Source organism: Mixophyes fleayi, chromosome 9, assembly GCF_038048845.1.
Source record: "Mixophyes fleayi isolate aMixFle1 chromosome 9, aMixFle1.hap1, whole genome shotgun sequence".
Taxonomy (NCBI): Eukaryota; Metazoa; Chordata; class Amphibia; order Anura; family Limnodynastidae; genus Mixophyes; species Mixophyes fleayi.
Genome location: NC_134410.1, coordinates 118112208 through 118137938, shown reverse-complemented (window position 1 = coordinate 118137938; position 25731 = coordinate 118112208). Strand labels below are relative to the sequence as shown.

The 25731-nt window shown below is 45.4% G+C and overlaps 1 protein-coding gene across 5 annotated transcripts in view; it reads left to right on the top strand.

Moving 5' to 3' along the window:
* The window catches only part of FIBCD1 (fibrinogen C domain containing 1), a 202172-nt gene that overhangs the window by 159178 nt on the left and 17263 nt on the right, over positions 1-25731 (top strand). For all 5 annotated transcript variants that reach the window (XM_075185238.1, XM_075185240.1, XM_075185239.1 and 2 more), the window contains exon 3: positions 21043-21510. In XM_075185238.1, coding sequence (XP_075041339.1) covers positions 21043-21510 — 468 coding nt within the window. The remainder of the gene's footprint in view (positions 1-21042; positions 21511-25731) is intronic.

The following is a 25731-nucleotide window of genomic DNA, read 5'->3' as shown; positions in this document are numbered from 1 at the left end:
AATGATAGATAATATCTGATCTATGGGGTACAATACATCTGTGTTATTTGCACCACTTTGTTTGTTAAACACTCTTTGTGAACAAATTTAGTGCATTGGGTCAGATCTGGAGCCCCCCGAAGACATAAACTGTGACCCGCACACCACTGTTCATCTCAACGGCAGAGACAAGCTGGTGCCGAGACCAGTGATCCTGAGACCTGTATGATACTCACCATTTGGAACCCCTCATGACCCTACGCTCACTAAGCGCTCTTCTGGATGAGCCGTGAGGGTTGCACTTTGTCCACTACACTATTATAAAAACACAAAACAGGGGCTTGCAGTTACCTGGGGTGTATGCCTCCCCCGGGGTGTACCCAGGGCCGGTGCTAGGGTCCGTGGCGCCCTAGGCACATTTTCAAAAGCGGCGCCCCCACCATGCACACTTACAAAATAGTGTGTAATTGTGCAGGGTGGGGGCGCCGATTTCGAAAATGTGCGTCTTTTCTTACCTTAACTTGCCTCCTCTCTGCTCCGTCTGCTCCCCTCCACTCACTGACACTGTCGGGCCGTGATGATGATGTCACGCCCGACAGTCAGTCAGCGAGTGGAGGGGAGGAGACGGAGCAGAGAGGCGGCGGTGGTGAGCAATAGCCCCTCCACCCCTCCCTGTGGATGTATCTGAAGCTGTGCGGCGGCCGTGAAAGGTATGGTCAGCGGTCGCCGCACAGTTTTAAAGGAATTTTTAATCTGTGGCGGCCTCCAGAGCCCGGCGCCCTAGGCAACTGCCTAACCTTGCCTAATGGGAGCGCCGGGCCTGGGTGTACCCAGATCCATGGGATCTTCGGAGGTCTGGCATCCGTCTCTGTATACTTCCTATGCATGACTCAAACAGGCAGTGATTTTGTTGGTGCCCCCCATTCTGCCAACTCCCCACTTGCATGTAGTACAAGAGTAGGATGTCTGCAGGAGACTGGCACTGATCTGATGAAGACTGCAGAGTCCTAGCAGATCTGGAGAACTACTCATCTCCGGTAAAGCGGTAATCTCCACTCAGTAGTCCCTCTCAGTTATGCACCATTTTTAAACCATTCAACTGAATTTACCTTCACCCTTTGATGTGTCGTGCTCCTTTTCAATGCCATCTTTGAACTGCCTTTGTAGTAACACATATACAAAGCTTATAATGCACATGTTTTGCTTGTAATAAATTGTGTACCACTCACAAAGGTTGTGGAGTCGGTGCGGATGTGTGATGGGGGACAGCAATTAAATGCATTTACTTATCTATTTACGCAAAGATTGGTTTGGAAATAAGGCTGTGGTCAGAAATTCGTGACATTTGTCACACCTCCCATGATGCTTGGCATTAGAAATTCAGATATACTATAGTGCAGCAACATGTGGTGCGCTAAGAGCCACTTATCCTTATTCCTGACGCACATTCACAACTTATCCCTTTAAAGGACCTAATCTAGAAGTTGGTGCATATTGAAGAACTGCTACTAAATCTCACAAATGTATAGGTAAAAGTTTCAGAATCTTTTCATAATTGGAGATAAAGTTGTGTGACTGTGGGGGAAGAGTTTTGTCCATACCTGAATTTTGGGTAGTTCTCCCAGGAGAGTAGGCCGTCCTCCTGCATCCTGCCCGCTTCCTAGTAAAGTGGGAGGGGCGTGGACCTTGGTGACGTGATTGGCAGACATTGCACCATGGAGGGGGGGGCGGTGGGGGGTTCACTCTGGAACTCTTGGGAACATTGGTCCCTATGAGAAACATCACAAACTGTGCAGGGTCTTCACATAGTGCGGGACCTGCTATGCCACGCTTGTTTGGCGTTCTGTAGATGGCCATGGACAGCACTTGTCTCATAGGGATCAATAATGATTAGTGCGCTGTACACGTGCGCGTTGGGAACTCTATGCATATAAGTACACTCCTCAATCTTCTCCTATTTGATGTCAGGGGTAGGAAGAGATTTGCCTTCTCATCTTTTGGTTTTTGACATGTCTCTTCCTACCGTGTCGGATGTTCTTTCACACAATGCCTTTGATGCTTCTAATTCCACTTTCTTCCAGTGACGTTTGTTATATGCAGAGGTGTAACATGACATTTCTGGGCCATAGGAAAGTCACAGTGGCGACTTTGTAGCTGTGTTTTCTTTCAAGAGCAGTATATAATGGGAAGAGTTTATTAAAATTAGTGCAATGGAAAAAGTGGTGTCGCCCATAGCAACAAATCAGATATTTGCTTTCATTTACTAAGCAGCACTAGAAAAATAACAGAATGATAGGTTGGTACAGGGAACACCTTCTTTTTAGTTTATTTTTGATCAATTTAGCTATTGTAAGTCAATAGGTATATGTGCCCTGGAATCGCGCTGCGCTATATTGTGCTGTATCAAACAGGAGCTGTATCATTCCCAGAGTGTTCCATGGTGGACACATACCAGTAATCACAAGCTGAATACATCTATGAGTGAGGATCACCTCATACCAGCAACTTGTTCCTTTATAGGTGTCCAGTATCACATATTCAGCCATACTAACAGTCTAAGGTGTTCATGTGGGAGATATTTTTGAGTAGGTGAATTAAGTCCATTCCCTGGTGGCCAGTGGACAATACAGTGCCCATTCCCTGGTGGCCCAGTGAACACCAGAGAGCCCATTCCCTGGTGGCCCAGTGAACACCAGAGAGCCCATTCCCTGGTGGCCCAGTGAACACCAGAGAGCCCATTCCCTGGTGGCCCAGTGAACACCAGAGAGCCCATTGCCCTGGTGGCCCAGTGAACACCAGAGAGCCCATTGCCCTGGTGGCCCAGTGAACACCAGAGAGCCCATTGCCCTGGTGGCCCAGTGAACACCAGAGAGCCCATTGCCCTGGTGGCCCAGTGAACACCAGAGAGCCCATTGCCCTGGTGGCCCAGTGAACACCAGAGAGCCCATTGCCGGGGTGGCCAGTGGAGGACGCGAGGGCGCCCATTGCCGGGGTGGCCAGTGGAGGACGCGAGAGCGCCCATTGCCGGGGTGGCCCGTGGAGGACGCGAAGGTGGCCAGTGGAGGACGCGAGGGCGCCCATTGCCGGGGTGGCCAGTGGAGGACGCGAGGGCGCCCATTGCCGGGGTGGCCAGTGGAGGACGCGAGAGCGCCCATTGCCGGGGTGGCCCGTGGAGGACGCAAAGTTGGCCAGTGGAGGACGCGAGGGCGCCCATTGCCGGGGTGGCCAGTGGAGGACGCGAGGGCGCCCATTGCCGGGGTGGCCAGTGGAGGACGCGAGGGCGCCCATTGCCGGGGTGGCCAGTGGAGGACGCGAAAGCGCCCATTGCCGGGGTGGCCCGTGGAGGACGCGAAGGTGGCCAGTGGAGGACGCGAGGGCGCCCATTGCCGGGGTGGCCAGTGGAGGACGCGAGGGCGCCCATTGCCGGGGTGGCCAGTGGAGGACGCGAGAGCGCCCATTGCCGGGGTGGCCAGTGGAGGACGCGAGAGCGCCCATTGCCGTGGTGGCCAGTGGAGGACGCGAGAGTGCCCATTGCCGTGGTGGCCAGTGGAGGACGCGAGAGCGCCCATTGCCGTGGTGGCCAGTGGAGGACGCGAGAGCGCCCATTGCCGTGGTGGCCAGTGGAGGACGCGAGAGCGCCCATTGCCAGTTGGCCAGTCGACCATAATTCCCAGTCCCTGGTGGCCAGTGGACCATCATTCCCAGTCCCTGGTGGCCAGTGGACCATCATTCCCAGTCCCTGGTGGCCAGTGGACCATCATTCCCAGTCCCTGGTGGCCAGTGGACCATCATTCCCAGTCCCTGGTGGCCAGTGGACCATCATTCCCAGTCCCTGGTGGCCAGTGGACCATCATTCCCAGTCCCTGGTGGCCAGTGGACCATCATTCCCAGTCCCTGGTGGCCAGTGGACCATCATTCCCAGTCCCGAGTGGTCAGTGAACACTAGAGAGCCCATTGCCTGGTGGTAAAGTATATGTTCTATTTGCCTCCTTAGTCTCTGGGTTTCTGAGCTGCTATTGGTCTGTTTTTTACATAAGCTGATAGTGGTCCTGTTGCTGCCCCTCCACAGAAATCCAGCAGCCAAGTGGAGTTCAGCGGAGGACCAGAAACTGACTAGTGTTCAGCTTCCTGCCGTTTCTCATAGGTATAAATGTAGAAAACATTGCATGTGCCCATTACAGGTGCATTGCATGTGCCCATTACAGGTGCTGCTAGATCAAGTTCAGTGATAACCGGCGACGTTGATTTGATGTCGGGGCAGCGGTGGAGCGGGGTGGAATTTTGTGTAAGAGATTGGAGGGTTTAATGGAGGGCAAGGTGTCAGCAGTAAGATGAAGGTGAGCGTCTTCTTGAGGCATTGAGGACACATTATCGGTGCAGAGCACACAGTCTGCTGTCTGAACGACATCCTTTTCGCTCACACACTGACAGCCCCCTTGTCAAGCCTTGCCATTTATTATTCCTTCACTCGGGCACTTGATGCTTTTCCTGTTGCTTGGCTGATCGGCCAGGCTCCAATAATAACAGCTTTGCCCAGCGTGTGCTGTTTAATAGCCTTGGGGAGTGGCTTGGTGGCAGTGGCAGGGAGCAGCGGGGAGCTGCCTTAACCCCCTCACCGCCAGCTTGTCCCTGCAGTGTTGAAAGCTGTAGTCACTACCTTTAAAACATGTCGCTAACAGTCGCTTGTACCTTGCTGTGTTCTTCTTCGTCCCGACACAACCTAAGGGCCCAGGATTTTGGATCATGCCGTCTTTACTTTACACGCTGATAAATATGTTGTGTATATATTTACATTTTCTAGATGGTAGCCTTTAAAATTGCATCAAATTTATTTTTATAATGAAACAAGGTACAGTAGAACTATTTAATTATGCATAACACTTTCAGCAAATTAATTATAGTTGTCAATTCAATGAGTCTTTGCCAAATATGCTCCCAGTTGAGTATTTTTTATTTTATTTTTATTTTATGATGGTGTTTGGCTTCAGTTGTAGCACACAGACCCTCGCAGACACACGGCACAGATACAACAGGGGAGGGAGCATTGGTGGGTAGGCTTGGCTCTAGCGTTGAGTCACGGGATTGGATTGCAGTCTGACTACGAGTGGGCTCAGGGCTAAACTTTAGCCAAAGTTAACAAAATACGTGTGTGTGTGTGTGTGGGAAAAATGTCTGTATAAGAAACAAAGTCAATGCATCTGTTCTGTTTATATGTGTATCTGGTCTATCAGTAGATTGGATCATTTTTACAGCACTGTGTAGATACCGCTTTCAACAAGGATGTGTAGATCTTGGTGGAAGGAAGTTTAACCATATCAGGTGTTCTGATGAGTCTTGAGTGGTTCGATAAAATATTATGCTCATTTATGCACCTTAAGTTTAAACCTGTAGCATTAATATTTTAATTTACATCAAATACTAGGTAGCCTAGCACTGGCCTTCGTTGGGCCTGGAATTCTTTTAGGGTGCATACTCTCATCGACTATTTGAATAGTATATGTGTTTCCTGGAGCATCTACAAGGTTGCACTATGTTGGTTCTCTTTTGTGTTTTTTATGTCACAACGTGAAACTATAAGAGAAGAGGCAATTGAGATAACCATCAGAAAGACTTTGAACATTCATTTGCAAAGAACAAAGGTACATTATCATCATCATCATCATCATCAATTTATATAGCGCCACTAATTCCGCAGCGCTGTACAGAGAACTCACTCACATCAGTCCCTGCCCCATTGGGGCTTAGTCTAAATTCCCTATTATAGACACACACTCACACACAGACAGACAGACAGAGAGAGAGGGACTAGGGTCAATTTTTGATAGCAGCCAATTAACCTACCAGTATGTTTTTTGGAGTGTGGGAGGAAACTGGAGCACCTGGAGGAAACCCACGCAAACACAGGGAGAACATACAAACTCCACACAGATAAGGCCATGGTCGGGAATTGAACTCATGAACCCAGCTCTGTGAGGCAGAAGTGCTAACCACTAGGCCACTGTGCTGCCCATTAAACATAGGAGTTCTCTGTGGAAAAGACTCTTCTTTTTCTCTTTTGCACAAATTATTTATATGGACGATTTAGCCATAAGCTTTTTTATTATTTGGTATTAGTTTATGGTGATCACTAGCGCCACATCTGTGTTTTATGTTTGTATTCATTCTGTGTTACCTGACTCAGCTGTGGATTACAGTCTAAACATAGGGGGCAGCTTGAGATCTAGATCTGCACTGAATATTACCATCTCTTTTTCTGTTGTTCATGAGTTTGAGATAGTCACATGACATAGTATTATACTATAAATAGTTGCTCTGTTGGACTGATAAATAAACCTGTGGAAAGTCGAAATGCGTTGGCTATTCTAATCTCCAGCCTGGGTCTGACTGCCTTGTAATAAAGTTCATCTACTTTTTCTGTAAAGATCTTATGGTTTGTGGGTGACATTACAGATTTGTACCTTAGGTACATTTTCTTCTCTTGCCATCCTGAGAGGGCGACAACAGAATGTTTGCCGCCATGCTGCTTCTTAAATTGATTTCCACGTGCAAGGACGTGGGGGAGCCTTCGCCAGCGACGGGTATACCCTTTGATATACATGTCCATAAAGAGCAGTCTACCCCCATTTATTAAGTTCTTCACCGTGGGTTGATTATTTCCAATTTGCGGGACTGTCCCGCCTATATGGGGAGGAATGAGATGTATATCTTGTATGTGCACAGTGGTCAAATAGTCGTAATTATGCAAAAATTCTGAGTTTGCATTTTTACTGTTGTCTCTTAGGGATTATGCCTGGTGGACCTAATTATTAGACCTTTGTTGACTTTAATTATTGAGTTATGATTTCTAACATTGACCATGATCTCCAAATGAAGGAAGCAGTTTATGTGTTTATTTACTGAATATGAATAGACTAACGAGTGCTGTACATGTTCCTTGCTTGTGGTTGTAATGCTCTGATTTAGGGGAGGGCCAAGTTTAAACCACTCCTGGGGAACTATATAAATAATTCTTCTTGTTCCTCCCAATCCCCTGGAGCCAAAAAGCCCCTTAGGTGGCAAGGGTCTTCAGGACCACCTCTGCCGGAAGGCTCAGGCAGTCCTCTCTACCCCGAAGGTAGACTGAAGTTTCCCCCTGGGGGACTGGTTCTTCAGCTCCCCCCCATGATGAGCGAGCCTCAGACAACTAGGTGAGAGGGTCACCCATATGGGTCTGTACCCTAACCCCATTTGTGCAGACAAACGCAAAACGTGAAGTAAAGTGCAAAAAGTGCTGGTCGTCAAAAAATAAAAAAGAGCTCATAGGCACCAGGCTAATGGCCGGAGGGTTTAAAAAATGTTCTGGTCCAGGACCAAGATATAAAAGATGATGCAGGGATTGCAGCATTGTGCTCATATCTTACCCTTGTGAAAGGTGAAGGGTTCTTCTTCCCACCACCAGGGCATTTTTAGGTCACCTCCAAGCCCTGTCCCCCAGAGGCACAGGCACCTAGGGCTCCAAACACCACCGGCCTTCTGGCATCAGACCAAGGTAGCCCACCCCTTCAGGGAGTGGCGTCTCCCCCCTACTACACTTCATCTTAACCAAAAGGACGAGAAGGTACCTTACTTGCACATGAATGCCCCTGATCCATCTCTCCAAGCGCCACAAGTGTCAGACTCCTGCAGCTCACAGTACTGTGTGTGTGTGTGTGTGTGTGTGTGACATACACTGCATCAGACACCCAATCACCCCCATGGTGTTCACACATTATGTTCACATATTACTCAACCAAAGTTCTTCAGGTGTAACAAAAAATATTCTGCAATTTCTAATGATTATTGTACCTCTAGGGCAGTGTTATATTGCGGTCTATGGCTGATATTCTGTTATCTCAGCAGAGTAAATAATATTTAATTGTACGTAATAAAAATGCTAATGTTAAGGCTCTCTATTCATAATGAGTGTGTAGGTTTACTAAACGTTTATAGGGAAATGTAGTGAAAATATACAGTAATTCCCCTTTAAGTGCAATATACAGTATGTGTGTACAGATCTCTGAGCCTTTATATGGATGAAAATTGTCAGCACTGAGTGATTTGTACAAGGTCACTTATTCCCCCTGTTTGCATCGCTTTCTCCCCCGTAAAGCGCGATCATTTCTTTGTGTACCCATCCATAATAATTTGCTGTATTATATACCACTTGCTGTCACTCACAAACACAACAGAATATCAGCACTTTTGTAGAGCAGGACATTAGCATTCCTGCCATTCCATTACGCATTGTGGTCACACTGGCGGCTTTGTCCCTTTTTATGTATTTATATAGGATCTATAGCGGGTCTTTTAAGGCTCACGGACATTTCTCCCGAGCAGGTTAACCCCTCCACTGCTAGAGCCAGCCAGCCAGCACCAGCCCATCATAGCGGAGAGGGGAAGAACCGTAATACACGCTCAGTGCCAGGCAGGATTACTTGCTAGTGGTAAAAAATAAATTACTTCAGTACACTAAATCCCAGTCTTTTCATTATAGTAATTAAATTGCTGCGCTTTAGAGTAAATGCATTAAAGCTGCAGCGAGGCAAGGAATACACGTTGTGCACTTTTCTGGATGTCAGATTACTCTTCTGTCTTCGGTGCAGGATGCCATCCTTCCGCTGATGGCGAGGGACTGCAGCAGTCTCCTGCGTACGAGGTCACAGGGAATAGAAGCAAAGGATTGTTGTAGAGATAGTAACTTTATCCCCACATAGCAAGTAATAGGCATTTAAGTAACACAAGTTCAGCCAGTGGTGTGGGCCCCCCAAGCGGGGATTATGTTTTTTGGGTCCTGATGTATTCTGTAACCTGGGATCCCAGAACAATGGCTCACTAGTAATTGGGGTGCCAGGTAAAATAAGTTGAGCATCGGTGATTTTAAGGACCATTTACCTTAATGGCTATGTCCCCTCTAAGGCTGCATATGCATAGTACTGATTCAGCATCCTTGCTACTGTATTGTTGGGGTTCAGTCGCTTAATGAATGCACCTTGGATAGAATATGAAATAGAGTGAATGGGTTTCTGCAGGGAAGTTCCCACAGACAGCCGGACTGGATGTTAATGTTAACAAAATACTCTTTGGAGATGGAGTAACTCTATTTCAGCTCTGTGTACGCAGCTTTTGCAGAGTTTTCTGGAAATGAATGACTTAAATGATTATCCTCATGAGAACTCCGCTCTGAACCGCAATATTGAGAATCTGCTGTTCAATGCAACTGTGCACAGTCATTTTTTTTAACAAGCTCAGGTTTTAACACAATTCTGTTCAGATTACACTGATTACAGTGAATGGGGACTACAAGTCTGACAATATTCACAAATATATTTATGTAAAAGTCCCCCTACATTGGTAGAGATTAGTTTTGTTGTGTGTAAGCTGTTGTTCTCTGCTATCAGTTAATTCAGACGCAAGTGCCTTGGACCAAAGCTTTTATCAAAATTAAAACTCTCTCAAATATCAGATCAGTGCTACCCAGCATTAGGGCTTATTTACAAACCTATCCCTGGATATGGATTAGTACTTTCAGGCCTGTGGTCAGTTGTTAGGTATAGAATCATACACCCCATGATTTGAGGGCTTTGGATATGCTATGCCCAATACAAGCAAGTGGATTGGCTACAATCTCTTTGTTGCTATATTACTCTTTAGTGCTGACATCATCTAACATGCACATACTCTAGACACTATTGGAGTTTTATTTTAATTAAAACTTTATTGAATATTGACGTATTCAAAAAAAATCACTTAGAAAAATTCTTATAAAATCACATTGCACAGACATTATGTACAGACATTATTGCACACATCTCATTGCACAGACCTTATTGCAAGTCACATATTTTGTGCTGTTAGGCAGGTGTCACATGGGAGTGAGATCTAGGAAAAGTTTGTGAGGTTATTTACAAAGGCATAACAACCACTGTGCAGCACAGACCTGCCGTGCTGCTTCATCTGCGCCAGGTAGTGGCGTCAGGAATTTGCACAGGCAGAGGGGCAGAGCTAGGCCATTCATAGCAAAGTACGAAGCGGGCGCACCAGTTTTGCGGAGCAGTACAAAAACAAGATATTATTTTGTGGAGCAAGATTTTAAAAATGATATAAATGGATGGAGCATTTTTAGATGTATTTTGCTGGCTGTGCAGAGGGGCGCATGACTGTTCCGCAAAAATCTATCAGTAGGACCCCTTTCATGCTTCAATTAAAAAGGCGCACTCCGAGCAAAGTAATGAAAAGCTTCAGACACATAAAGACAGTTCCATATCCACTTTTATAAAGACAGTTCCATATCCCCTCACTCTCGTGATGAATTAAGCCATGAATTAGGCTACTGGGGAGTATTTTGGAAGAAAATTGAGTTTGCATAGGTGTTTCATGGAAGCGGAGGAGAAGCGTGCACCTTGGGCAGACCAAACAGGCGTTCAGGTGCAAAACATTTTGCATTATGTAGTGTAGTGTGCATCATGGGGCAGATAAATGACCTCCAGAGTGAATTGCTTCTGGAGGCTGTGTCTTCCTAGCTGGAAAAATGCAGCGCTCAGTCACTGCTGTGTGTCACCGCAAACATGTGCCTCAGGAAGAGGATCAATTAAATGTCACTAATGTCCTGATAGATGCACTTTTTATACTTTTCCATGATCATTTTCTATGCTCTGTCTTCCAGTACTGTGCAATTACCTTTTCATGAATATTTGGTACCTGCCGAGCAAGACTTTGACTGTCACTGGCAGATCCAAGAGGGGGGAAGTTTAACCAGAACATCTACAGGTTAATTTTTCCAAAATCGGTATTTCACTAACTTCCGTTGCACATAATTCATGACCTAACTCTGGTGCAAAGCTTGCAAAATAAACCTTTAACTCTACAGCATTTGGAGAGGTTGTCGGGGGGTTAGAGCAAGAGAGGAAGAAGTTACAGACTTTGGCAGTAGCTGCATCTGATCTGTTGTGGAGGTCTGTGCCAGGGAAAGGTGAGACTGGGGTTCACGCAGAGACCTGAGCAGCCTTATGTAGAATTGTTCATGACATGAAACATAGCCAGCAGCGGTGAAGGAAATCTGAGGGAGAGACGCTCTGTGCTCAAGGAGAGACCACCTGTGGGAGGGAGACACATGAAGACATGACAGTGTGACAGTTCAGCCGCAGGCAGCAACAATACATTTATTAATGAGATGTGTCACATTGAGATACATGGACCAAGACTGCTTGATAGAGACAACAGGAACAAGAGACACCCCCTCTTTACAGTGTTTCCCTGTTGCTTTCTTTTTTTTTGTTGTGCTGTTATGGGAAGAGAGACACCCTTGTCTGTCTGACAGCTTGTCTGTCGCTGGGAGACAACTCTCAACTCTCTAACAAAGTTCTACACGTCATGTCTCAAATCTGGCATCCTCTTTCTACAGTCGGGCCGGGCCCTCGCCTCCCCCCATTACGCACACTCTTCGTCCATGGATCTTTCACCCGAGTTGCCTCTTTCTTGGGGGCTCCTCGAACAGTGCTCTGTCTGCTCTCCTTTCTGCCGTTTTCTCCTAGACTATTATATGGCCATGTCATACCTGCCCTGAACTTACCCTATTGCTGCACCTCAGACATGACTATTATTTCTTTTTTTTTTTTTTTTTAAATTATTTTGAAACCGCATAAGCAAGTAAATGAACATACTCAGTTTAAACAATAGCGCTATACATCTGATTCATAAACATCATGACACTTTAACAGTGATGAAAAATAGCACTTTCAACAACACGGAAGTATAGACAGCTGAGCAAATATCAAATGTGAAACAATCATAAGGCAGCGGTGGTTTTGTATTTTTGAGAAAGGGAACGGGATAGGAGAAAAGGGGAGGGTAAAGGTCAGGGGGAAGGGGAAGAGGGGGGGTATTAACCTCTTAATCTATTAGAGTTACAAATCAAGAATTTCCCGGGATGGAGGATTGTTGCCAATTAAACCAGGGTGACCACACTTCCCTAAATTTTGGCAAGGTATCATTCAACAGGGCAGAGATGTGCTCCATATAGGAGATAAAACAAATACGGTTAATCAGTTCTGCTTTAGAAGGGGCCGTGGGTTGTTTCCAGGCTCTTGCTATGAGAAGTTTGGAAGCTTGGTAAATGTGTGCAATTAAGCAGTTCTCAGCTTTGCTTATATTGGGGATGGGCTGGTTAAGTAGGATCTGAGCAGTCTTCTTACTAACTTTAATCCCTGTGGCTTTTCGAGCAATAGCCAGAGTGAGATTCCAGAAAGTTTGAATGACAGGACACCCCCACCAAATATGCAAAAAAGTTCCCTTGGCCCCGCAAAGGCGCCAACATCTATCTGAAACCGATGAGTATATCCGATGCAACCTCTCTGGAACCAGGTACCAACGTGTGTAAATCTTATAGCAGTTTTCTTGTGTACCTGCATTAATGGAGACCTTCGCTGTTCTTGTGTGGATGATAGACCACTCCTCGCTGTCCCAAGACTCCCCCAGGTCCCGTTGCCATGCCTCTTCATGAGGCTCGAGAATTAGATCAGGTGGTGCTGTGAGTGTACGATACATGATTGAGATATTTCCCCTACGGCCTGCGGAGTGTATACAGTGTAGTTCAAATTGGGACCTGCAATGGAGACGGGAGGACCGGGCTTGTGACTGAATAAAGTTGCAGATTTGTACATATTGAAAATAAATAGGAGGAGGGGGGTGACATTTATCTCGGATTTCATCGAACGAGGCAGGGGCGGTTTCTCCCTTAATATGTAGAAAGCGTTCTATCTTGTGTGCACGCCACCAACCTGATATTGCGGTTGATCTCCCGGGTGGGAATAATGGGTGAGTCCAAATGGGAGTCAGGGGAGAAGGGTATGGGGCTACGTTATGTTTTTTATTAGCCAAATCCCATGTGTTTAGGGTAAAGGCAATTGCTGGGCAGGAGTATACTGACGCCGGTCTACAAGATTAAGGAAGCCATAATAGGTGGTGTACAGGTATATCAGGGGTCATAGCATTTTCTATATCCACCCATTTTTTTAGTCCTGGGTTGAGATGCCAAGAGATGACGTGGCTCAATTGTGTAGCCAAATAATATTCAAACATTAGCGGTAGACCAAGGCCTCCAGCCTCTTTGGGTTTAGCTAGTAGCGCTTTACTCAATCTGGGTTTCTTCCCTTGCCAGATAAAACGGTTGCATAACGCTTGGAGAGAGAGCATAGTTTTCCGGGGGATTGACACTGGGAGCGTCTGAAATAAGTACAATAGGCGGGGAAGGATATTCATTTTGATGACTTGGATTCTACCTACCCAGGAAATGTATCTAGGTTCCCATCTAGCCAGGTCGTGTTGGATGGTCGTCAGCAGGTGCAAATAATTAGCTTTGTATAGGCCTATAAAGTGTTTAGTGATATTTATCCCCAGATATCTGATTGAGTGAGGACACCACTGGAAGTTAAAGGACAACTGTAGAGCTTCTCTAGTTTTGCGTGGGACATGAAGGGAGAGGGCTTCGGATTTGGAATCGTTAAGATTATAACCCGACAACTTGCCAAAGAGTGTAAGTTCTGACATTAGGTTCGGGAGCGTTACAATGGGATTAGTCAGGGTAAGCAGGACATCGTCTGCAAAAAGTGAGATTTTTTTAATGTGAGGCGCCCAGCCGGATGCCTGAGATGTCTGGGTTAGAACGTATTTTAGCTGCCAAAGGTTCAATACACAGAGCGAACAATAATGGGGATAGTGGGCAACCTTGCCTCGTGCCGTTGTTTAACTGGATGCGACTGGAGACCTGCCCATTGGTCATGACCCGGGAGGTGGGGTTGGTGTATAGAGCTGTTATAGCCTGTAAGAAATGGCCCCGGAAGCCAAAAGATTCTAACGCAGAAAACATAAAAGACCAGGCTACCTTATCGAATGCTTTCTCTGCGTCTAGGGCTAGAAGCAGCGAGGGAAGTTTATTAGAGTTAACATAATGAATTAGATCTATTACTCTATGCATATTGTCAGGGGCCTGCCTGTTAGGAATAAAACCCACCTGATCCATGACTATTATTTCTTTGTCTTATGCTTAATCATTTATTTGGGATTTCTAGATCCATATAAGATTTGGATTAATAGATTTGCATTAACTCCAGGACTGTTTGCTTTGTTCTGTCTGTTATTAGGCTCATATCAGTAGATTAGTTGTGTTCTTGTTTTGTTCTAAGTTTCTCAGCTGGGAAACTGAAAGCAGATCTGTCTGCTATGAGTTACCATCATACCTGCCTACTCTGCCCATATTTCAGGTGAGTCCTCTGGGATGAGTAGGCATTCTCCTGGCAAAGGCTGGGCTTAAGGGCGCCATCGGGCATAAGGGCGCCATTTGCGTCATCTGGCTTTTTCCTCCCCCACGCAATGCACTGCAGTGACTCTATATCTGTTTGTTTATCTGGGTTTCATTCTCACCTTCAGTAGCAGACTGTTACTGACCACCCCTACTGGTGTCACCTTGCCACCAGCCACTCGCCAACTGCCTAATAATTGTCGGAGAATCTCGATTCCACCACTAGGCTCTTTCAACGGTGCCTAGAACCGCTTACTGCTGGGTAGCTGGTAGAGCTGCTATACCACCTCTTTGCTGTGGGTTGGCACTGCTGAATATGGATCAGGGCTGCTGGATAGCGGGCAGAACGTTGACACACAGACTCTGGGTTCAACACAGGACAGGCGGGGAATGGATTAGAGTGTGTTCTTATCTGTTTGTCACAGATAACAGGCGTCGGGTAGAATCTTCGAGCAGTGATGTTTATTGGCTCATGGGATCCTTACAAGGACCAAATACACACTAGTTGGAGGTACTGGTGATCATCTATAAGTAGAGATGGTATAATACATTACATGGTCAAACAGAGCTCTTTATATACTGTTTCTGACACACATGTTGGCAGGGAGCTAAGCCAGTCCCCTTTTCTACCTGGCACCACAAATTCTGAGCTATTACATTTAATGATTAGAATCAGAATATAATATGTTCTCTAAACTTGGATTTAAATGCAATTTAAACGTAACAAAATTTACAACAATCTGTGATATCCTAAATTACTTGCTGTTCGGTTTCCTCTGTAAGACACAGGATTAAAGTCTAACAATCCCCCTCCTGTAGTCTGGATAGTCCAGATGCACTCAAGTTTCAGTAGGAGGATGAGATGAGTGTGCAATTACCTTGCGGCGCTGGTATGTGTGCATGAATGAAAGCCCTGCGATGCACTCCGCTGCCTGGTCCCGCCGTTCATCGGTGTGGGTCTGCGGTCAGCTCAGTGAAGTGTCGATGTGCCGTGGATTATGATGAGGTAGCGGTGTTATGTTGCTAGGGAAGCCGGCTGATGCTTTCCAGTGAGTCAAGCGCGTAGGCGCTGCGTGAGCGACGTAAGCAGGAAGTGTTCCAGTGTCTGTATGACGCTAGCAACCGCGCATGCGCGGCACGTAGTCGGGATAGAAATGCGAAACTACATAGTGAAGTATCTCACGGCAGTTTATTACAATAATAAAGGATGCACTTACATCAGAGATACTTGGTAGCAGGCAGGTATATGTCGTTAAAGATCCCCTCCTGTGCATTCAGGCTAAAAGATGTCTTGGTCGCTCACAAATGAAAAGGCCTAATTAGTATGGGATTTCTTTTCTTCCTTTCTTTTTTTCTTATTTATTTTTGCAAGGTGAAATAAAACCAAACAACATGCAGAGTAAACAAAAGCTTATACTGTTAGACATCAAGTGGTCGACCAACGCACCATCTTAATAACTCAATGCAGAGGTAAAGTATTAAGAACATTAAGAATGACCAAGGGTTTTAAGTAGTAAGAGAGGAGAGAAAGAGGCAGAGAAATAGAGAGGGGTGAAGAAGAGAGTAAAAAGAGGAAAGATAGGAGAGAGAGAGAGAAAAAAGGCAGACTAGTAACGTTGAAGTGTCAGGAAAAGGGAGAGCGAGCCTGGATGAATGAGAGCCATGGGTCCCAGACCTTGGTGAAAGATTTAGATGAGTTGTTAAGAATACTAGTCATGTATACCATTTTGTGTACTTGCCATATTCTGTTAATAATAGTCTGAAGGGATGGTGGAGTCTGCTGTCGCCAGTCCGCTGCGATTTGGCAGGTGGTTGCCGATAGAATATGTCTGGCCAACTTGTTCTGGTGTGGAGTTGCTGAGGGTGTCCCTAGAGGTAGGAGAAAAAATTTAGGATCCTGACCCACGTCTATCTGGAGTATCGAATGAATCAATTGTTTAATCCCGGCTCAGAAAAGTGTCAGCTTGGGACAAGTCTACCAAATGTGGAGAAAGATACCTTCATGGGAGCACCCTCACCAACAATGGTCAGAAGAGTCGGAAGGATACATAGTACCATCGGTACAACACCTTATAGGCATTCTCTTTTATTTTAACGCAGATTGAGCTGGAGGCAACATTCTCTTGGATTTCTAAGGGCTAGAGTAGACTGAGCGGAGCAAATGCATAGTATAATGTGGTGATGAGTCCTTTCGTAGAGGAATGACGGAAACAGAGATTTTCAAAAGTAGTAAGAGGACAGGAAGAAAGGTGAGATTTAGCTGTGTGATGAAAGGGACAGAACTGTAGCTATTGATAGAAGGAATGTGCAGTCAGGATTGAATATCCGAGAATGGAGGTGAGGTCATTTAGATAGCGGACTCCCCACGAGAGCCATGGATCAAACACTTTGGGGGAGAGATCCTGAGAGCTCCGGGGAATTAAATATTAGTGTCAGTGGTGAGGGATAGGGGAGAGATCATATTTTTGAGAAGATGAGTCCCAGACTGCCAGTGAGTGTGAAATGACTAGGTGAAGCCTGGGAACGTTTTGGGCGACAGGCCCGTGAGAGCCAGAGGAGAGTAGACAGAGAGCACATTCCCAGACCTACAGCCTCATTATCGACCTAGACTCTAGAGGATTCTGACCTACACCAAAGAACACATTGAGCAAGTTGGGCAGAGAGGCAGTAGTGACGAAAATCAGGGATTCCCAGTCCTTCTCCCCACAAAGGCCTCTGTAGGAGCTTAAAGCGGACCCAGGAAGCTTAACTGACCAAATGAATTTAGAAACATGGAAGTGGAGGAACTTGAAAACATGAGGGGGTACGCGGATGGGTCTGGAACAGGTAGAGGACTCTGGGGAGAATATTAATCTTGACTGCAATAATACGTCCTATCCAGGAGATGTATAATTGCGACCATGTAGTGAGGTCTAGTTTGACTGGAGCAAGGATGCGCGGGAAAAGAGTCTGGAAAAGCTGGTGATGATGTTTAGAGAGGTATACCTAGAGGTATTTCATTTTTTTTTTGACGGTGCCAGTTAAATGTTAAGGAGCACTCTAGCAACGATTTGTCAGCTGGTGAGACGTAAAAGTCTAGTACTTCTGTCTTGTCAGTGTTGATCTTATATCCTTATAAGTGACCATAAATGTTTAGACTGTAAGCTCCAATGGGGGCAGGGACTAATGTGAATGAGTTCTTTGTACAGCGCTGCGGAATCAGTGGCGCTATATAAATAAATGGTGATGATAAATGTCTAACTCATCCAGGAGAGGAGGAATGGAGGTAGTCGGGTTAGTAATAGTCTTCAGGACATCGTCTGCATAAAGTGCTATATTGCGAGTAGAGGAACCCACTGGTATTCCCGCTATATGCTGATTGGCCTGGATCCTGGCAGCCAGGGGCTCTAAAGATAAGGGGGCAGCCCTGTTGTGTTGCATTGGAAATAGAAAATGGGGCAGAGGTCAGAACATTCGCCGAGATTGTAGCCGATGGGGAGTGGTAAAGGGCTTAAATACCAGTCATAAATTTATCAGAGAGCCCCATCGCCCCCAAAACCCCGACCATAAAAGACCAGGAGATGCGATCGAACGCCTTTTCAGCGTCAAGAGACATAAGTAGAGAGGGGAGCCTGTAACTATGAATTGTATGGATCAAATCAATTATTCTTCTAGTATTGTCAGGGGCTTGGCGTCCCGGAATAAAGCCCACCTGGTCAGGATGGATGAGGGAATGGAGGAGGGGGTTCAGTTTGGAGGCCAAAATTTTCACGTAAATTTTCAAATCCACGTTAAGAAGCGATATAGGCCTATAACTAGAACATAGAGAAAGGTCCTTCCCAGGGTTCGGTATAACAATAATATAAGCTCTAGTAGTGACAGTGTCAAAAGTGGCCCCCTCCAAAATCTCATTAAAGAATGAGGTGAGATAAGGGCCCAGGTCCCCAGCAAACTTTTTATAGTATTGTGGATTAAATCCATCGGGGCCTGGAGCTGAAGAGGCTTTCAAGAATTTTATGGCTGCCAGAACCTCAGTCAGGGTAATGTCTGAGTTCAGGGAGGATTGTTTCAATGGGGTAATCGTGGGAAGAGGGGTGGTGGCTAGGTGCTCGTTTAATGTCGGTACTGGAGGGACTCCCCTTAGGGGATGGGGGGGGGAGAGATTGTAAAGAGAGAGGTAAAAGTCCTGGAATGCGTGGACTATCGTGGTCGGATCATATGTGACTGCGCCCTTTCGTGACTGGCAATTATTGTCAGTATGACCCAAGGCCATTTTCTTGTGAAGCTTCCGAGCTAGGACAGAGTCGGCCTTATCAGCTTTGTAGTAATGCCTCTGTTGGAGTTTTGGCATGGTGAGAGCAGCCCTACGAGAGAGGAAGGTGTTAAGTTGGCCTTTCAATGAAGTAATTTGAGAAAGTATGGTTGGATCATGGTGGGTCTGGTGCTGGGGGAGGAGAGAGGTGATTTTACGTTCTAGAGATGATACCTCCTCCGCAGCCCTTCTTTTGGAGGCCGCAGTCAGACTAATCATGTGGCCTCTTTTGGTGGCTTTATGAGCCACCCAGATAACACCTGGGGGTACATCAGGGTTAAGAGTTATCTAGAAAATAATTGGGAGATCGAATTTTTGAGATCTAAAAATGTGGACTGGTTAAGCAGGAGGGAGTCATCAAGGTGCCAACTACCACTCTTTTCTTCGTTACTTACAAATACACATTTCCCCCAACTTGCGCCTACTGCATCAGAAATCAATACATTTCTAATACAATTAAGTTATTTATAGGTGATCCAGCCACAACCTCTCAATAACACCTGGCCATTCATGGTGTATTAGATACTTACCTTCAATAAATTTATAGTTAGTCAAGAATTTGAGTAAAACCATTTTGTCTTATTATTATTAATTTTTATTTATAAGGCGTCCGCAGCACCGTACAGAGACAAACAAATTACAATACAATGGGAGACAGCACAGTACAGTAAACAGTAAGCACAGCAACTCAGTAAGCTCAATGCACAGCTAGAGAGGGCGGGGAAGGGGGAGGATCCGCAAACGACAGGGCCCAAGAAGGAGGGCGCGGAAGACAGGGAGACCCCCAGGGGGGAGGAGGGAGCGAGAGTGGACGTGGGGTGGAGGACCCTCGAGGAGGAGGGCTTAGTAGCTGGAGAGCAGAGTTAGAAGTGGTGGAAACAGGAGGAGAGATGGCCCTGCTCAGAGGAGCGTACAATCTAAGGGGAGGGGTGGACAGACAGAGAGACGCAGGGGAGAGAGGGAGAGTAGGGGGACGGAGGCAGAAGATAAGGTAGGAAGTTAAGTGGGAGACAGGCTATAAGAAAAAGGTGGGTTTTTAGGGCCCGTTTGAAACTGGACAGATTAGGGGAAGTTCTGATGGAGGGAGGGAAAAAAATAAAATTATAAACTATTTCCACCCAAAACTAAAAAAATATTGCATACAGGCCAAAAGAAGTGACAATGTGTTTATAAGATCTATGGTGAAATTGTGAGTCCTGATGTTCCCTCAGTCTCGAGGTTTATTTAACTTATAAATAAGGATGAACCGAGAAGTATTTTTGGAGAAAAATGAATAAAGGGCGAGGTCACAAAGTGTTAGTAGTAATTTCCACTAGTATTTTAGTTGGATCACTAAATCCGCACAGCTAGAAGCAGATTGATTCCCATGGCGGTTCCATGTAATGAGCAATGCCCAAGCACTATGAAACGCGCTAGCCTGAAGTCTAGGCACACTTCCACATATAAACACACATTGAGGGTCCACATTTTTTATGGATGATAAATGACATACTTCGTTTATAGAGCCAAGATAGCATGAAAGATGGAGGGAGAGAAAAAAAATCGGAAGGGACAGCGAGAAACAAAATGCATTGTTAACTATTAATACATTTTTAGGAGCGCCTTTAATATGACTTCCTCAGGGATTTCCTTCTTAATGGTTTCTAAGTTGTTGTAACTTTAAAATCACTTCAGGGAAGATTATTCGTTCACAGTTAGTCCCTGATGGAAGCAGCATATTGCATTATCCTGTGAGATTGTTTTTGTGCCGAGCGGAATCAGCCTGTTTTGGGTCTAGAACGAAACGCATAAAAATGAAAGAGAAATCCCAGAAGGCTGTATGCTGTGTGCTCGCCATTCCTTATAATACGAAGGATCTACGGAGCGCTTGCAAGTCTCTGAGCACCCCAGGCTAATAGATAGAAGACCCCACAGTGTTAGGGTATTGGCTTGATCAGACATAATGTGAATTTACTTTTTATTGACAATGTTTTTAATTGCCTTTTTTTAATAAAGTTTTTTATGTTTCTATTTTTTTTTTTTTTTTTTAATAACTTTATAAATTTTTTGTTTTTTTTCAATCTGGGACTGGAAACATGCACAGGGGGACCTTGCATTGGTCTGGGGAGCAGTAGTGCTCCTCTTACAACTGCCAGACAGTATCGCTGGAGAGCTCAGCGACGCTCGGCTGTCCTAGTGACATTTTATTGATAAATTGGCCGGCCAAAGATTTTCTATCGCTACCCAATTTTGCAATAAAATGTAGCGGGGCAGAAAATCTCAGTGATGTCACTGGTTCCTAGCAAATTGATAGGCTGCATTCTCATGAATATTGGGGTCGTCCCACAAAATGGCAGCCTCCATGGTGCACTTTTTAGTGCTTCTATCTGTAAATCACTACTCCTATCGACAGATGTTGTTTTCATTTTCATACAGTTCCAGACCACTTAGCTGATGGTTTCTTTTCATTCTCTTGCAGAGGACAAGCTGTGGTTACATCCTATGTACCGTGCTGTTGTCAGTCGCTGTCCTTTTGGCGGTCACTGTCACCGGAGCCGTCCTATTCATGAACCATTACCACGCCCCTTCCACCGAGCCGCCACCGGTCATCACCACCAACATGGAGGACCCCAATGCCTTGGTCACCATTGAAAGGGCCGACAGCTCCCACATCAGTATATTTATTGACCCCAATTGCCCGGACCCGTTCCCTCGCCTGGATGGGCTACAATCCTCTCTACTGTCCGCCTTGGCCAACCATGACTCGGAGTTGAAAGTGGCGGTGGGAAAGGAGAGGGCTCTGCTGGCGAGCTTGGCAGACCAAGTGGCGCAGATGGTATCGCAGGTGTCCCGGCAGCGAGCGGACTGGGAGAGCCTGAGGAAAGGGCAGAACGGACTGGTGTCGGAGCTGGTAGCGCTGCAGAGCGAGCAGGGGAGACTTATACAGGTATATTGTGGCGATCATTTCAGCAGGACGGTCATTAAAATGTGGTTAGACTGCAGTATGGTTAGCATCGGTTAAGAACTATTCCAAGTGCCTGGAGTACCACCTAGAGTGGATATAACGTTTGGGTTGTTAAAAAACACACAGCTTCTGTACTGCCACCTACAGCCACAGGGCGGTAATGCAGAATCCCACCATTGTCCCACAAGGACAGCTTGTAGACCATTCAGTCAAATAATTATACGTTGTTCAGTTGTTTGGTGCGTTGGGCATTTGTGCGAAAATTATTATTATTATTATTAATATGAGCTGGAAGGATAGTAAATGTCACAATGTCGGGGGAAGGGGATTATTACCTGCATAATCTATCTCCATACATATTATTAGTATTTATATAAATGTATTCCTATTGAATAATGAATTGATGACGCCACTAATATCTGCTGATAAGCAGAGCTTCACCGAATCCATAATTTAGGATTTGATGGAACACAGATTACAAAAGATTCTGCCAAATATTGAGCCAAGTCTTAATTTGCATTTTAAAATTAAGCAGAAGTGATCTCTCTAATAAAATTTAACTAGTTAATGTTACCCTAAGATTGCAGGAATAGCAAGACTAAGGTTCAGTTGGTCTAGACTAGACCTGACCAACCTGTGGCTCTCCAGGTGCTGTGAAACTACAAGTCCCAGCATACCCTGCTAGCTATTGGCTGGCAAAGCCTGCTGAGACTTGTAGTTTCACAGCACTCGGTGAGCCACAGGTTGGCCAGGCCTGGCCTAGAATCTTGCTAAACTCCTTAGCATACCTCCTAACATAAAATATTAAATCATTTAGTTAAAATTGTCTTTACCCCTAATACACACAAGGTACACCCCAAATCTAATAGACTGCTCCCTTTCACCCCTGGAGACCAGGGTATACCCATAAAGAATGCAATGCCTTATTAGAAGATTCTTTCTTCATACTGTATTAGTGAATATTAATGGCCCTTTAAGTGTCTATGTACTGAGAGCAGATATAGCTTTAATGCCACAATGTTCTCCAAATGCTCAAACACTGTTCCATGCATAATAAGGCAAAGGATTGCATGATACACGCACAGCAAACTCTTCTGGCGCTACATCATACATAACACATGGCGGCTCTGGCTCACCGCACGCACAGACGTAAGCCAGCAGATATCTGGCACATGGATTTGGTACACTTTTTAGAGCAAAAGCCAAATTAATATTTACATATACAGTAAACTTAGAGAGCGTATAGAGTAGAAAGGCACAGGGCTTCAAAATGCTTCTTAAGAAGCTTTTCATTTTAACATTTGGCAGGGATGTTTATAAGAACAACCAATGGCATGTACACACCTCTGGTAGCACAAGTGCTACAATACCATGAAAAGGCCTTGTAGGCATTAACACGGTCAGGGCCGGAGCTGGGGACTCCACAGCGCCCCACCCTGCCCAGAATTGGCGCTCTGCGGACCATGCACGGAAGCGGCTTCAGTGCTCATGCACCCGCTACTCCATATCCCCACACTTGTTCTGATACCAGCTCTGTTCTCCGCAGAGTGGGGACCTGGAACTTAGGGTGATATGTAACACGTGCCAAAAAATAAATAAATTGTGGTGCAGGCTGGTGTGCCCTCCTGCCACGCTTACCGTGTTCCATTGACTCTAAATGAGTATTAAACAGAACACAAATTAGCTTCTTTTTTTTTGCCCAAATTTTACTGTAGCTTGGTTCAGTGTGTGCTCTGCTTAAAACCATAAACTATGGCTGTCCAACAGGCCAACCGCAGCCCTCTGATCTCCCTCCACCCTCTCTGAATTTTGCAAAGTTTTGACAATTAGCCAGATGCCAGGTTGTCCGTCAGCTGCATGGATGTAGTGTAATAGCAGAAATGTATAGAAGTTCCCTCAGTAGCAACTGATGAGCATTTACTGTTATGAATCAGAGAGCTTTGCATCTCCTATTTACTTTTAAAGCTTTTAAAAGCGATGAATATGAAGCAGTATAAACTGAGCGTTTACTCTGCAGGCTGTGAGACATCACATGAGAAATTACGCTTTTACTAGAGGAATGTGAGGTCAGGCATCCGCTGCCAATCAAGGCATGCGTGTAGACTGGAGAGCTTCATTTAATGATCCAATTTGCATATTGATGTGGTAGGCTCCAATTTCAGTAACCTGTGCTGATTAAATAGTTGTTATTAAAGTATTCACGTTTCTTACACACAGTGGAGGCAGCCATCTTCCTGGCTGAACCAGTATTGAGGAGAATGCAGCCGACTAACTCATTAGGAGCTAATTGCATCTCTCAGGCTCATAACGGGTCACCTCACAATATGGCTGCCTCAACTGTGTGCAGAGGGCGGGTTTTAAAGGCGGTTTTTTTTTTCGAGCATCAATTGATTCAATTGGGACTCTGCAAATGAAAACTAAGTAGGAAGAAGGGGAGCAGTAAGGAACAGTCTTTATAACATTTAAATGGTCAGCTCTGTGAGTAAGGGCGGACACACCTCTGGCCACCTACGTATTGGTCCAAATTGGTTAAGCGACAGCCATTTGGCCCCTCGTCTGGAGCGACAGGGCTACTTTGGACATTACTGGGGCTTGGTAGTCCATTCAGAAGGTGACCACTTCTGACCTGTGTGTGACATAGGTGAAACTGTAGTCATTATCTATTTATCAGCATACACCAATAATGATCAAATTGATCCAGTCACATTAAGTTATTGGGCATAGAGGCCATTTTTGGGGCCATGCAGGACACAGTGGCCAGATATTGCAGTATTGTAGAACTCCGACAGAACTGCCATAGACTTACCTCAGAATTCTAAATAACAGTCTAAGCTGATCCAGAGAGACTGAAGATTGTAGACTTATGTTATTTTCAGGCAACGACGAGAGCATATTGCTGAAAGCATCCACTTTATCACAAGAAAACTATATAATTGAACAGTAATTTATATCATCATCAAAAGAAATCTATCAGAATTTTGTTTTGTGGCGATGCTGCTCCTCCTCATTATTCTCTTGGTCTGTATAATGTGCAGCTGTCATTATCGCCCATGAAATGAGGCAGACTCTGACTAAAAGCTCTTTAACTACAGCAATATACAAAACACCGTCGGGTAAAGAGAAGAAACATAAATATGATGGAAATGTTGCAGTTTTACTTTTATTCTTCATTTTACACAATTAAGAGGTAGTTCTTTCATTGGTAGTTTTAGTTTGGTACAGCCAGATGGGCCGAGTGTTACTTGTTTACCATCAATAATTAGCATTTCTCTCTGTGTGTGGGTGGAGTCTACTACTGACTAACATTCTGTGTGGGTGGAGCCTACTACTGACTAACATTCTGTGTGTGGGTGGAGTCTACTATTGACTAACATTCTGTGTGGGTGGAGCCTACTACTGACTAACATTCTGTGTGTGGGTGGAGTCTACTATTGACTAACATTCTGTGTGGGTGGAGTCTACTACTGACTAACATTCTGTGTGGGTGGAGTCTGCCACTGACTAGCATTCTGTCTGGCACTTGCTACCATTAAGTGGGTGGAGTCTGCCACTGCCTATCATTCTGTGTGGGTGGAGTCTGCTACTGACTGGCTAACATTCTGTGTGGGTGGAGTGCAGCCACTGGCTAACAATCTGTGTGGGTGGAGCCTGCTCATTATTGATTATGGGAGGAGCCTAACCATGATTAACATTCTGGGTTGGTGGATGGAGTGTGTGTGTGTAATGCCTAGACTGAAAGTCTCTAGCCTGCAGCTGACTAACAGCCTATGTGGGTAGGCTGAACCTGCTGCTAATGGGGTGGGCGAGTGTGGGAAGCTGCCACTGACTAATTCTGGCCACACATGTATCGATACTACTGCTTGTCCCGAGTGCCAAGATACAGGATAAGTGTCCAACTTGCCCACACATGTAGAGGATTGGACAAGATCCAACTATTTGGCTCATAGGTGGATTAACCATCTCTCTTCTGGCTTCACCAAGGCCTGTTATTGTTATTGATTAGAAGACGCTGACCGTTAATAATCACCTTCCAACCTCATTTATTAACACACCCAATATTGATCCGATCAATTGCATCATTATCGGACCTATTTTAACGCCTCACCCGTACTGCGATATCAGGTTAATTTCCTCATATTGGCTGTGTGTATCATCATCATCACTATTTATGTATATAGAGCCACTGATTCCGCAGCGCTGTAC